Source organism: Fonsecaea multimorphosa, assembly GCF_000836435.1.
Source record: "Fonsecaea multimorphosa CBS 102226 unplaced genomic scaffold supercont1.5, whole genome shotgun sequence".
Classification (NCBI taxonomy): domain Eukaryota; kingdom Fungi; phylum Ascomycota; class Eurotiomycetes; order Chaetothyriales; family Herpotrichiellaceae; genus Fonsecaea; species Fonsecaea multimorphosa.
This window is the reverse complement of record NW_015971639.1, coordinates 358,989-373,045: the sequence shown is the minus strand read 5'-3', so window position 1 is coordinate 373,045 and position 14,057 is coordinate 358,989. Positions and strand designations below refer to the sequence as shown.

General features: G+C 53.2%; 6 protein-coding genes across 6 annotated transcripts; 2 read left to right on the top strand and 4 right to left on the bottom strand.

Annotated features, from left to right (window-relative positions):
- Positions 1-190: 190 nt before the first annotated feature.
- Positions 191-3,061, bottom strand: Z520_03346 (uncharacterized protein; the record flags this gene model as incomplete). Its single annotated transcript, XM_016773857.1, has 1 exon — positions 191-3,061. One exon carries the CDS (start codon positions 3,059-3,061, stop codon positions 191-193), a length of 2,871 nt encoding a protein of 956 aa, XP_016634803.1.
- Positions 3,062-4,817: 1,756 nt separating this feature from the next.
- Positions 4,818-5,396, top strand: Z520_03345 (uncharacterized protein; the record flags this gene model as incomplete). The annotated part of the gene is made up of 1 exon (XM_016773856.1): positions 4,818-5,396. The coding sequence occupies one exon, from the start codon at positions 4,818-4,820 to the stop codon at positions 5,394-5,396; it is 579 nt and encodes a 192-aa protein (XP_016634802.1).
- A 954-nt stretch (positions 5,397-6,350) lies between these two features.
- Z520_03344 (uncharacterized protein) lies at positions 6,351-7,169 on the top strand (the record flags this gene model as incomplete). The annotated part of the gene is made up of 1 exon (XM_016773855.1): positions 6,351-7,169. The coding sequence occupies one exon, from the start codon at positions 6,351-6,353 to the stop codon at positions 7,167-7,169; it is 819 nt and encodes a 272-aa protein (XP_016634801.1).
- A 798-nt stretch (positions 7,170-7,967) lies between these two features.
- On the bottom strand, positions 7,968-9,482 carry Z520_03343 (uncharacterized protein; the record flags this gene model as incomplete). The annotated part of the gene is made up of 3 exons (XM_016773854.1): positions 7,968-8,909; positions 8,986-9,117; positions 9,186-9,482. 3 exons carry the CDS (start codon positions 9,480-9,482, stop codon positions 7,968-7,970), a joined length of 1,371 nt encoding a protein of 456 aa, XP_016634800.1.
- Positions 9,483-10,213: 731 nt separating this feature from the next.
- Z520_03342 (uncharacterized protein) lies at positions 10,214-11,341 on the bottom strand (the record flags this gene model as incomplete). The annotated part of the gene is made up of 1 exon (XM_016773853.1): positions 10,214-11,341. One exon carries the CDS (start codon positions 11,339-11,341, stop codon positions 10,214-10,216), a length of 1,128 nt encoding a protein of 375 aa, XP_016634799.1.
- Positions 11,342-11,722: 381 nt separating this feature from the next.
- Positions 11,723-13,336, bottom strand: Z520_03341 (uncharacterized protein; the record flags this gene model as incomplete). The annotated part of the gene is made up of 1 exon (XM_016773852.1): positions 11,723-13,336. One exon carries the CDS (start codon positions 13,334-13,336, stop codon positions 11,723-11,725), a length of 1,614 nt encoding a protein of 537 aa, XP_016634798.1.
- Between the last annotated feature and the right edge of the window lie 721 nt (positions 13,337-14,057).

The window sequence follows — 14,057 nt, the reverse complement described above, 5'->3', positions numbered from 1 at the left end:
AATTGCATAGCACTATCATACAAATGATTCCAACTCTCCCAGCTTGCTGTATCTACCATGCCAGTTGAATCATAACTCAGTCCTGCATGCACACATCCACCCTTGGGTTGTATTTCATTAGATAGAGCTTCAGGTGTGGAATCACTCTTGTTAGTTTATCGTGTCATCTCGCCATGGAACTCTCACCAAGTCACCGTGGTGGAGAAGAAGGATTTGGCACCTGCAAATTTCTCTTCATTTCAGGCATTCCCGGCACTGGCATTCGAGGCATTTGCGGCGTGGCGTGAGCTCGCTGTGAGAAGGCGTTGCCCGGTACGTATCGAGATGGACTGACAGGACCCGATACCTGTGACATCTGTGGTGAGGGTGGTTGGAGCGATTGCGTACCCGTTGCATTGTAGTCCAGTGGTGCCACCGTCGTCCAGCCCTGCGGCACAGTCGAAGGGACCGTCTCTGGTTGGGGTGCGTCTTCGAAGTAGCTGACCCTGGCGGGTGCGGAGAGGGTCGCCGTCATGGGCTCTTGTGGCGATGCATCGGGAATAGTAGGGATTGTCCGTGAGCCTCCAGCGTACTCGGTGCTTGGTACTGAGAGACCGCTGTGGCGAGCTGCTCGTCGCCGACCCCTTGTGGACTCGCGTCGGAGAATGTCTCGTACTTCCTCGACATCATTCGAGCGTTGCTTGTCCATCCGGAGTTCTCGCTCATGGTCGACAACCTCTTCAGGATCAACGGCCACCTTGCGCTTAACCAAATGGTCAACTGCTGACGCTTCTCGGGATTCCGATCCAGTTGTCGAGCTGAGATGGTCAGGTGATTTTGCTTTGGCCAGGTTGAGGTGAGGCTTGTTCTGCTCCAATAGGGGCACGAGTCTCTTCTTATCTAGATCCTCATCAAACAGTTCCTTATTCTTCTTCGCGACTTCATCGCTGATCGCGACCGAGTATGTCGGGTTAGCCTTGTCACCAGCAGGCGGACCGGCACCCCCTGGTCCATAGAGTGGAACTTTCCGCATCGCGAGGACGAGGGCGCACATAAACTTATTTCTTCTCGCCGCTCGTACGGCCTCGTTGGCCCAATTAGATTTATGCCGAATCTCAATTCTCAATTCCATCTTGTTCATCTCTGCCACACCGGTAACCTCGATGTCGATATCTGGCTGGAAGTCGCGCGCATTGTCTTTATCGCGGACGAAGTTGGTCATTTCCTTCTTGAGCAGATCGATATCTTCAAACGTAGTATCGAAGCTGACATAAAGCTGGATCTGTTCGCGCATGGCTTTACTACGAGACACGTTGTCAATCCATAGAGAATTGAGGATGATGTTGGGAACTTGAGTCCGCTTGTGATCCTTCACCCGCCGAAACACTGTGTAAAGAAGAGACATGCGTTCCACCACATATTGGGTATCAGTAACGTCAACTCTGTCACCCACGTCGAATGGATGCTTGACGAATAGGAAGATGCAAGACCCAAGTACCTCCTGCGCAGTGGTTGCGAAAACGAAAGACATTGAGAGGAGGGCAGTGCCCGCTGTAGCAAGTGTGGTGGTGAAGTTGTGGTTCAGCCAGGCAACGAAGATGAATATGACGGCAATAAAGACGACTGTGCACAGCAAGTTGTCGAGGACATTGATAGCTTGATCGACATCGTGCATGCTGCTTGCGATGGATTGACGCTCTCGTCCAAACTCGGTGATGCGGAGGACCATTTCATCGAGCGAGATGTCTCCGTTGCAATCCACATCCAATATCTCAAAAGCTTCGTGCGCTTCTTGCTCATGATCATGGCCGAGGACGTCAATGATGTCGTCCAGGCTTAGAGCATCCTTCCCTTCTAGAACGAAAGACATCCAGAGCCGTCGAGCGAGGGCTTCGGCGGAATGTTTCTTTTCCAGAGCCTGAACCACGATCGAGTGCGAGGCAGTGGGGTTGAAAACCTTTTTGCCAGTGATCTCCTGGGCAACATTCCCGAATGCTGCGGTGACCTTGTCACCAACGCGTGCAACATTGTGGATCAGTTTCATTGGAGTCGCCGAGCCAGATCGTTTGTGGCCAGGTAACATGCTATTCCGATTGCTGCGCTCTCCCAAATCCAAAACATCGTTGATGAGGTAATCCTCTTCGGCAAATTCGCGACAGTACTCCGGAAAGAGCTTTCGAGAAGCATCGTAGAGCAAGCCAACCAGATAAACGTTTCGTTTTGACTCTTTGATCTTTTCATCAAACTGCTTGCGGTGGTAGCTGATAGAGAGGAGCTGAATGAGAACCTTTTCGCCGAGTAAGAGCAACGTCGAGAAGACGCAAGCAAAGAGGATATTCTTGACAATTGACTCCCAAGGCTTGAGGCCCGTTTCACCACGTGATCTCTGGTCAGGATTCAACGTCATGATAGGGACAAACGTTGCCAGTGATGAGACGGCCCAGCCAACCAGCGACAGAGGGATCTCGAGCGAGCTGAGAGCGAGGGCATATTTCCTTGTGCCAGGACTGGCCACTCCGCAAATGAATTGAAAGAGAAATGGTAAGAAATGAGCCACCACTTTCGAGGCCCATAGCGACACCCAAACCACCTCGACCCAGGTAAAGAACCATACGATCTTGACGCCGCCAATGCGTGCTCTGGGAGCGACCGTGGCTCCAACAATGATGGGGACTGCGATAGCCAAAGCGAGAGGTGCGACATAGATGAAATAGCGAGTCAGAACAGAGAAGTTGTAGAGCCTTTTGTAGAATCTGCCGACTGCGTTCAATGTACCGTCCTCCTTGTCGTGATTCTGCCGTCCACGCTCTTGCAACCTCCTTCTCCTGCCTGCTGGACCTCTGTGAAAGGGGTGGCCTTGTTTCTCGTCCATCTTCTCGGAGAACTCGCCATTGTACTCGGAACGGGAAGGGGAACTGGCATCGGCCTTGCGGGCACCAGTGGCGCTGCCAGAGGTGCTGACCTTGGTCAATGGGATATCAATCGTAACGTCGTTAGGGTTCGCCATGTCCCCGGATTGCTGATGGGTAAGAGGCTGAAATCCCTCTCTTGAAAATCTCTTGTAGTGGCCTTTCTGTGACATGCCGCCAAGCTATGTCACTCGAAGGCCCAAATGGGAGTGAAAGAATGTGGGCGGTGTCGGCAGAGATTCTTCGAATATTTGTGATGCGGCAAAGTGAATGAAGATCCGAAGCAGGCTTGTACACGTGCTCTACCTGAGAGGAACGGACGAGGGGTGCTTCAGATTGGAACCCTGTTTCAAGACGAAGGAAACCGGGGTACAAGCGAGAAATGAGAAATGAGAAAAGGATGCGTTTGTACAAGGTCGACAAGGGCGGTTACAAGGGCTACTGGCACCCTCAAATACTAGATCATAGTAAGAGTCTGGAGAAGTCAAGCGAATGTGTGCAATAATGACAAGGGATTGAAGCAATGGAAAGGTAGAAACTGAAGGAATCATGAATCGAAGACTGGAAGTGATGTTTGTCCTCGATCGATGCTACCTGCACCTTAAGTCGTACCAGGTATTCGACCCATGGCCATACCTAGTCGCTCAGTGAGTCAGTGTCCACCAGCATGTGGGTGCCACCAATGCGGGCAAAGAATATTTTTTTCTCTCATTCGGTTTGTGCTCGTCGATGTCTCTTTTGGTGTCGCATGACGAAAGCCCTTTGTTTCGTAAACACAGCCCCTGGTCGAGAACTGGGGAAAACGGGTGAGATTCCGAGATTTCTGCCGCCCTCATTTGACGGACCTGAAGAGTTTTTCTAGCCAGTCACGCCAGTCACTTCCGTCACTCCAAATCCTTTCGGCGAAAATGCAAGCCCCTTTCAAGCCCCCCTCGCCAATGGCTCGCTAGGTCGATCCATCTCGCCGTATCCCATCGAACATGTCCATCAGATGCCCGCCGGCAACCGAGCGCCGACCCCCAAAAAGAGCATGGGAGACGGTTGTGGCTTGCGCCATGGCTGATTTGGCTCGAGTCTGATACAAGCTCTGAAACAGCTCCATGCGGCCATTATCCACTGCGGTTCCCCAACGCGTCCAGCGCCAGAAATACCTGCAATTTTCCACCTGGCTCATTGCAACGCCGTTGTATCTACCAAAGTACCTGCCTCGATATGTGGAGTGCACGCCTCTGGAGGTCTCACAAAGCCACGCAGGCAGTGCAGGCAGTGTTCAAAAAAGGGACCAGAGCATCAAAGCATGTGTTCGGCATGTGTTGATGGTGGCTCTCAAGAGAGGTATGAGGCTCATTCCGGTGTCATTGGTTCTTGCGAGATTACGTGTCTGATGGCCCTGTTGATCACTTGGCAGTTTGTTTCTTTAGGAGTCCTCCGTACGCAGGACGTGAATTTCGTGGGCGATCGCCTTGTCACGCCCTCATGTCCCAATCTCCTAAGCGTTCCTTTGAGTCACACCCCGCCTTGTTTGTCGAGAGCTACGGCTCCAAGGCAGAATGTGTGTACGCAGTGAAGGTCGTAATGTCTTCTGGTATCACAATGCAGAAACAGTGCAATTTACAGTCAGCGACAGTGGTCTCATCAATCAGTCTTTGTGGTACCAGAGAACTCTGCTTTGTGGTAACAAAGACGTTTACTCCTCCTTTGTTCTGTTACTTGTTGGCTGCTCTAGGACATTGCTTCAGTTCTTTGAGATTACAAGGCACTTTGTTGTCCCTACACCTGGATGGGCAAGGAACTCCCCGACTATAAAAGCTCCATGGTTCTTGCTGTCATGGAAGAGAAGCACCAAACCACCAAAACATCTTTCAACTTCGGGGAAAGCAAGGTAAGTTCACACAAACTCAACACACAACCTTCGTCGAGGACTTCACAATGGCGCCCGAATACGAGCGTGTACATGTGTCGGGACAAGCCAGGCAACCCCAGGTCAGAAAGTTCACGGATGCAAATGGGAGAAAATGGTTGATACGGGACAAAAACCCACCAACTCAAGGACGTCGTCCACAACAGCCACCTCCTGCTTATCGACAAGAAAGAACTCCACCAAGATATGAGGAGCGCGATTCGCGACGTGAAGGGGGACGTCGTCAGGGTGAGAATTCCAGGTCGGCTTACGAGGAACGTCCTTCAAGGCGCGGCTCACAGGCTCCTCAGCAAGAAGTGCACCATGTGTCTCACCCACAGCGTCGCTCTCACCATCAAGAGGGTTCCCGCAGAGCTGAAGGTTCCCGTAGAGCTGAAGGCTATGGGACTTCTAGCCGTCCGTACTCGGAGGGGGCAGCCAGGGAGACTCGATCCGATGGAGGATACCACCCGAGACGATTGACTCGACAAGAATGGGAGAAAGAAGCTGCCCGTGCTGCCCGTGCTGCTGAGCGAGAAGCCGAGCGCGCCAAACGACAAGCCAAAAAGCAGAAGTACATAAAATGGCTGCTGTACTTCGTCTCGTGATGCACAAGAGTGGACGGCACGAACAGGAAAAGGTAAGTCTGTCTTCTGGCAGGATGGCTCAACGGTCTCGGTTGGACAAGGGATATATTGCGTAGGTAGATGGCTAAGTTCATTGCTGGTCAGTGAGTTGAATAGCTGTGGCCGTGTGGTCGTTGCCTCTGCACACATCCTAATAGGAGCTTGTCTCGTTCCAATTGCTACCTCGTGTGTTTATGATATCTGTGCAGTCTCGGTCCATTCATGAGGACGAACCGCTCTTTCCCCCCATCCCTCCCTGCTGAGATACGGGAGTATTACATTCCATTGCTCTAATATTAGTCCTCGTGACATGCCTGACCTCCTCCTTCCCCACCAACCAAGTTGTCCCTGGCATTTTTGTTTTTGTTTGTCCCCGGATTCCGGGCGGTGCTCAAAAGGCGACGAAGCGGCAACGACGACTGGCTTCTGGAATTTCTCTTACCCCATACGAAGGCTTCTTCTGGGTCACCGACGTAGCATTCCTGTTTTCTTTCTTTCATTGTCACAGGGCGGGAGCACCAACAACACCACTTGCTTGGACGGGGGATGGAGGGATTCCGCTCGCTTAGCATCGGTCCTTGACTCATTCTTTCCCCCTTTCCGACTCTTTTCTTACACAACACAACTCCGGTAATACTTCACCTCGTGATCAACGCTCACCGCATCAACTTCTCTCCTTCCCCGTCTCTCGTTATTTTCCTTTTTCAAACTCCCTTACAGTCAATCTTTTTCAGGCATTGCATTGTCCTTGGTGGCATTGGGAATCGATTTGTACTTTGAGGAATTTTACCACTTGCGGCTTCGAGGGGGAGTTGTCTCGTCCAAATTCCAGAACAATAAAGTGTCACGACGACAGAGAAACTCGAAATCACGAACGACTAAACGTTATCATTGGTAATATCATATGGGATGGCTGAAAAGTCGAGGTCATCAGCCATGTCCTCTTCAGCATCTACTCAGGCCTGCGTGCCCATCGCCACAGACTCCCAAAACGATGTGTCCAATTTCATCTCGATTATCACGGCGGCCTTCTCCAGCACAGCCCTTACGACGGCGTTCATAGTAGACACCGACGGCACGCCACCGCCCTACCCGTCTCCGCTGATCGATGCGGCGCGACGAGAACGGCATTTCTCTCGTGGGATCCTCGAGAGTGCGGCCTCAGGCGCTGAGCTGGTGCACGCTGGGGATTGGTCTGCCATAGCGCTATGGGAGCCTCCCACATACGAGGGCAAGCCGTTCATAGACTCCAAGGCGCAACCGGGCCCGCTGCTGAGCGAATGGAGAGGCAGAGTCAAAGCTGCCAAGGCAAAGTATCTCGCTGAACCGTCGTCCACTTCAAGCACAGCGGCCACAACGTCGACTCCCGAGGCATCAAACTCGAACTCCCCCTCGGGTTCAGAGTCAGACTCCAGCTCCGACCGGCCCAGCCAAGACAGTCAAGAGCAACAACTCCGACCATTCTACCACCTCTCATTCCTGGCGCGGAACCCAGCCAAGCCTCGTGTCCAAGGCAGCATCAACGCCGTCATGATGCCGTTCCTGGAGCGCGCCAAGGCAGAAGGTGTGCCTGCGTGGTTGGAAGCCACCACCCGGCAAGCCGTGCGGTTGTACGAGCATTTCGGGTTCCGGGTCGTCGAGGAGATCGTGGTAGGAAAGGGCCTGGTCGATGCTCTAGGGTGGCCTGCCGCGGGAGACAAGGCTGAGGGCGTCACGGCCTGGGCAATGATATTTGATTCCCATCTTGGCGAGTGATCAAATCGGCGTTTCTGGGCGACCTCCTCCAGGAAAAAAAGGAAGGAGGGCGTGCGTGCATGAGTTATGAGAACAAAAAATCACGCCTGTGAGCGTCAGGACAGGTATAGGAAGGGCAAAAAAGGAAAATGGCGTAATTCATTATATTCTTTCCCCCTGTTTTTTAACCAGAGGGACGACCAACACAGGCCCGGCTGGCCAATAAACAAATAGTGCAGGAGGCACAGCCTCGACATTCCTCGTGGTATGTACCTAGGAAGTCCAGCGAACGAACATCTCTACGCTTAGAGGGTAGGGGCAGGGCAGAACAAGGCAGGGCAGGGTGCTGGTGAACAATGGACATGGACACGGACAGACCACATAGACGAGGGAGTTACAGGACCAAAAGGAATATTTCCTGCCCTGGCCCAGTCACACAAGGGAAACAAAAAGAGGCAAGAATCAACCTGAAGGCATTAAGGGATCCGGGAGAGATACCGTGTCTTAAGTACTTTTTTATTCCCGCTCGAGGTCCTTTTGGTCTTGTTCCCCCCACTCCACGCATGGCCATGTCCAGCTCTTGAAACATTTGACTACCTTTATGGAGGTAGATGAGCCCCCATTTCCAAAGTTGCATCGCGGCCGTGTATCCTCGGTACCTTTGTGCAAGCTCGGCCAAGCTTTTGACTCTGCCCCTGCGGCGATCTCACATACATGGATTCATAAATATCGTCTCAGTTTGGATCGCCCCATTCTTTACCCTCCCTTCCAGTCCCGACTTATCAGTCACCGTCACCGTCACCGTCAAGCGGATCAACTTCATTGCACGTGCCTGACTACATCGTCCAGAGCCTCTGCAAAGTAGTGGACGTTACCCGTGTTCAGCCCAGCCATACTAATCCTCCCATTCTTGGTCATGTAGACGTGCCACTTCTCCCTGATGGCCAACACCTGCTTCTCAGTAATGCCCGTGAAACTGAACATGCCGATCTGACTCGTGATGTGGTCCCAGTTTCCGGGGGTGCCCAGCCTGTCGAGTTCCGCCTTCAGGGACTTGCGCATCTCAATGATCCGCCCGGACATGGTGCGTAGATCGTGTTCCCACTCCTTGAAGAGCTGGGGATCATTCAGGACGAGAGAGGCAATGCGTGCACCGTACGCGGGCGGGTTGGAGATCTCGGAACGTTGCAGGATGGCGAGTTGGGACGAGACACGTTTCGTCACGTCCTGTGCATTGGATCCGGGGGCTGCCACGAAATGGAATGCGCCTGCTCTCTCGCCGTACAGACCGAAATTCTTGGCAAAGGACTGAGCAATGATCAACTCAAACCCTTGTTCCACGAAATAGCGGATCGAAAAGTTATCTTGGGCTAGATCTCCTGAGGCGAAACCCTGATATGCGCAGTCGAAGAAGGGGAATAGCTTGCGTTCGCGCATGACTTCGGCGATCTGTTTCCACTGGTCGGGCGTTGGGTCGACGCCTGTCGGGTTGTGTGCGCAGGTGTGCAGTAGAATGATGCTTCTTTCAGGCGCAGATTTCAGGGTTGAGAGCAGACCTTCGCAGTCGAGCATCTTTGTCTTCGCCGAGAAGTAAGGGTAGGACGTGATGGGGAGATGGACATTGGTGAAGATTTGGTTGTGGTTGGCCCATGTTGGGTTGGATAGGTAGATGGCCGGTGTCGGTTTAGGGAGGAATTTGGAGAGGAAAAGACCACCTAGATGGACAGCGCCTGTTCCTGAGATGGTCTGGAGGCTGCAAGCCTATATAACGAAGAAATTATATGTCAGCCTCAAAGGGAAGAGGGAGTGGGAGACGTTGGAATTTGTGAATGCGTACGCGTCCATCTTTGATCGCGGGGCTGTCTCCACCAAGGATGAGTTTCTGAGCTGCCGAAGTGAACTCTGGGAGACCTGCGATGGGGAGGTATTCGTGGTTGAGGTTGGGGTCATTTCGCAGGATCTCATCAGCCTGAACTTGGGGGTTAGCCAGCTCCGAGCATGTATGTCATCGACCCCTCGTCGAGCATAACTCTATACCTTCTTGACGACAGGCAGCACCCAGGGCTTCGCATTGTTGTCCCTATATGCGCCAATGCCCAGATCCACCTTCTTCTCAAAGGTATCCTTTCGGTAAGCGGCCATCAACCCAAACAGAGGGTCCTCAGGAGCTTGGGGGACGACATTGGCGTCGAACAGAGTCGGCGGCGTATCGGTTGACACTGAACCCATCGTGTGGTTTCTGATCTGAGTCAGTCGGGCGGAGGCGTTGGGTTGTGCAGGAGAAGACGAGGTTGAGCGGAGAGAAGAATCAGAATGTTTTGGCGGTGAGGGCATGGTCTAGGAATTTATTGACAAGCGTGGAGAGACGGGGGAAAGAGAAACGTTCCTCTCTTCTGCAGGAAGCTCGGGGGCTAGTGAGGCAAAAACCACGGAGGGCGATATGCGTTAGGACGGGCGGATGCACGACGGGTTTTACCTTAAGCCACACCACACGTTAGGTACCTACTCGTGATTCGCGTATGGCGATGATGTCGGTCTCAGGGACCAGAGGAAACTACGGGAACAAGGGACCTGAACCAAGGGCTGCCGGTCATTCGGTGATCGAAAGACGAGAAAAAAAGTGCAGAGGGTCAGATGGACATGGCACACATGGTTCGTCTCCAAACACCGAAAGCTCGACTACTCCAACCTGCAGGCCGAGGAGGCCCTACTCCCACTCGGAGCTCCTCCAAAAAATCCAATCGCCGCGTCTCGATTACCATACAGTTCAGGATGTCATGACCTTCCTGATCCTTCACACGCTCGAGAGGTGTCTCTCTTGCGTATCTGCAGAAAGAGCCATCACATGTCACGTATGTGCAGCGCATCCAGCCACGGATCTTTTTATCCATATCTACCTAGTATATGTGATGGTCTGTGGCAGCACGACTCACACCGGGGTACACTGGCGCAGATACGGGTGAGAAGCACCGTCAGTCCAAAGGCGGTGCTGGAGATACCTAGGTTACTCAATGCAATTCTTTTCCTTCTGATAGACCTTCTAGTCCACATCCCAGCATCAGAGATTAGAATATCAAATCCCACACCACCAGGAACGAACAAAAGCCCATCGTCGCATAGAAGACCAACCTCGCCGTACTCCCCCTCTCACTCGCCTTCTTCAGCTCTCGATTTCCCCTGCGCACATTCTCATCCGTGTTGGCCGCATCCTGGACCAGGGTATCGATCATCTCGCCCTGAACGCTCAGATGTCCCACCAGCGTCTGCTGAAGACTGCCAATCTCCATCAGCGACTTTTCCACCTGCGTCACTTTGGCGAGTTGGTCGTTGAAATGCTCAAAGATGCCCCTGTTTTCTTCCTCGAAGAGTTGGAGCTGTTCGGGCGTGAGCTCTTGTTCAACTCCACCCTGGGAGGCGTCCGTCCAGGGCTTGTATTCGTCGTGACCACGTAGGTCTTGAGTCGGCTGGGGAATCATTGTCTCGAGACTACCATTTGCTGCCCCGGTCTCTGTATCGCGACTGACCCGCACACCCTTATTTCGTGGGTTGTAGAGTATACTCATTTGCTTCTGCTGCTCGCGCTCCAGTCGTTTCTCAACCATCTCCTGCTGGGCCGTTATGGCGTCCTTGAGGAATTTGTTCAGGTACCACAACACCCCGTCCCGAAACATCTTTGTCGTTTTCAGTTGCCCTTCTTCGTCGAGTTGCTTTTGTGATTTGCCCGCGTCGGGCGTGTCGCCGTCGCCCGCCGCCCACCGCCACAAAAACCCGTCTGGTTTCCCATATTTTCTTTCAAGGACCTTACTCGCCGTCTCGTGTTGTAGGTTGACCGCCGACGTGAGGTTGGTTATCTTATTGTTGATGTCGCGAAGGACCGACGACGTCTCGGAATCGATTGCTTCTCGCTGCGTGTCGTTGAGATGTTCTGGTACATTCTCTCGACCACCCGGGATGTGGGAATGTCTCTCGGCTCCTCCTGGGTGTTTGTGATGGCGAGGCGGAGGAGCTGTCGAAAGGTACGGGGTGCGGATGGCTCGCAAGTAGCCCAACAGCGACGAGATGGATCTGTTGATTTGGTACGCTTCTCGCAGAAACGAATCTAGCTTGCCTGCAAGGTCTCGATGCTGGTGCAATCGCTTTGCGGAGTGCTTTTGAACCAAGACATCAGACAACGTTCCCGTGAGATCAGTCATTGCAGCTGTATAGTGGATGTGGACACATTTTGGACGCAACAGAGTCTAGAAATCCATTGTTAGCGGACACCTCACGACTCCGCAGCGCCCCAGTTTCCCCAATTTGAACAAGGCTGCCCAGGGACTGACAAGGCTGAATATATCGACCCGGGTCGAAACTTCACCAAGGACGATTCCCCCATCAACTACACTTTACCACATATTCGGCACCTCGAATAACGAGTCTCCGACCGCGAGGCCCCTCATAGAGAACTTATAATGCATGTGGTTAGAATATTCTTGGTGGTGCCACCTTTTCTTTTCTAAATCCCTAAAGCCATATGGTACAAAATCTAGTCCGGTCATTTATTCGTGCACATCGCCTATGAAACCCGGAAAGGGTCACGACTCTTTGCCCAGCTCCATTGCCAGGTCCCATCCGGTGTCATCTTCCCACGTCGATGCTCCCGATATTTGCCTACCCAAGAATATTCCGACCCCAGTTGCGACCACGGCCAGCATGAAAAAGCCATCGAACCATCGCTGCACCCAGGCCGGCTCCAGCAGCCCCGCCCCCAATGCGGTGTTGATGACGCTACCGACTTCTTTCGGCATCATACCCCTCAGCATCAACGCAGAGCTGATGACATACATTCCGCTGATCTGGCTGATCAGGAGTGCGAAATTGGTCTTGGTCGCATGTAGGACCGTCGGCATGAATCGAGCAAAAAGGTGGAAGGTTTGTGTGACCGCTGTGAATGAAGCAAGCAACATTGCCCCCGAAAGGAGGAACGAGATCTGTTGAGCCCATGAGGCCTGGTCCAGGGAGGGATAGACGTGTCGAGCAAATAGAGCAATCGTATAGGTGACGGGGTCAGTGTCTGAAGGATTGGCAGGCCCGGATGAGAGGATGCGCCGACCGATGTTGACAGTGGTGGTACATATTCGGTACACGCAATAACAAGCAAATATGTAGGAGAACGCCAATGAAAGTCGCCCCGCGGCGGTTGTTGCCTGGAGTTGATTTGCCCGCCGTTGCCTGAGAATCGAGAGCGATGTCTCCAACGAAGAGGCCATGGTCTCGAGCCCCGAGGCCTCCATCTCGAGCAGATCCTTTTGTTGATCGTAAGTGTTCTTCCGCACGGCGCCCACTGTACGGCTCCAGAAGCTCTGGATCGGGCTTTCAGGGGCCATGCTCTCCATCAACCTCAGCCTCTCTTTCTTCTCCGCAATCATATCCATGGTGGCGTCTAATCCAGCCTGTTTGCGGGTGATGTCCGTGTCGGCGACGACTCTAACCTTGGGTCCAAAGCTCTGCCAAATGGCGCTCACCGAGGCAAACCCCGACAGAAGAGCCATCAAGGACACACCAGTAATACCCAGTCTGTCCAAGCACGCTTGAAAGAGACCGTCCGGCTTTGTCACGCTGTCGGTAAAGCTAGGTGTTTCGGGCAGAAGCGCTCCAATCGCCCAGAATCCGAACAGAAAAGCGCCATACCCGGTGAATTCCAGCACCCATGCCAGATGAGCCCGACTCTTTTTCTCGCCGCGAAACTTGTACCCGGACCTTGCTACCACCGAGGATATTCCCAGCAGCGGAATGGCGACTACCAGAAGACCCAGCAAGCTCACAACCGTGATCTGCAGGGCGACACTTCGAGCCGTAGGGTTGAATGAGTTGGATATTTCGCAAAGAAGTAACTCGGTCAAGACGGCAGATAGGGCTATTGTGGAAGCGAAGGTGATTGCTGCCACGCGGCGGGCGAGCTGTTGAGCGGCGGGCTCAGGCGTTGCGGCCGTGGCAGGTCGAGGAAGACCTTTCGCAGCGCTTTCGGATATTTTGGAGGGGGATTGCGACAATAGAGGGTAGACCTTGCGGTAGGCGACAAAGGTCAGGACTGCAAACGTGGCGATGAAGGGAATCGTTGAGAATGCCGCCTTGGTGGTGAGACGAGGGGAGCGCACATAGTCCGGGGTGCACTCATCGCAGTCGCCATCAGGGCTTATGGGTAGCATTTTAGCGAGACTGATATGGAGGGGTGTTGTACCGAACACATATTCTCACTTGGACAAGCTCTGGAGATGGGAAGAGTCTAGAAAGTCGAGGTCAGCCATGACATAGAGCTGAGGACAGTGAGGAGGGACCAGCACGCAAGGGGGTCGATCGGGGGATGGCTATAAATTTGTTATCGATTGGCCTTCGGGTGCCTTCAGGGACAGCCCCGCTACCGTCGGAACGTGGTTGGTTCCCTTCAGGCCCAAGAATGCATCGAGCCACGCCGCGAGGCTGTCTGGGCGTGACAGGGCGTCAATAGCAGCACGCAAGTCACCAGCCGCAACGCGCCGCGTCCTCTTTTGTGGTCCAGATTACGCAGCCCCTGGACACCTTCTAAACACAAGAGTGCTCGGGTGCTGCAATTCCATGAACATCTCTAGACGATGTATTCTTCTATCCAGTCCGAGTTTCTATCGTTTGCAGGTGGATCAATGAGTCAGAAAGCCGCTCCATACCTCCTACAATGTACTCGTTATTCCCTGCCAAAAGTGATCGTCAGAGTGCTCGCACGTCCAGGGGCTGCAAATCAATAGTCCCGGGGCGCCGCAACCACGTCAGCTCTTCCCAGAACAGTGGGCTTGTCAAGTCCCTCTCGTTGGACTCCCACCGACATCCGACCCCAATGGGCATGAGGATCGTCATGCCTACCACTGTATATGTATCACCCCATCATCGTACCGC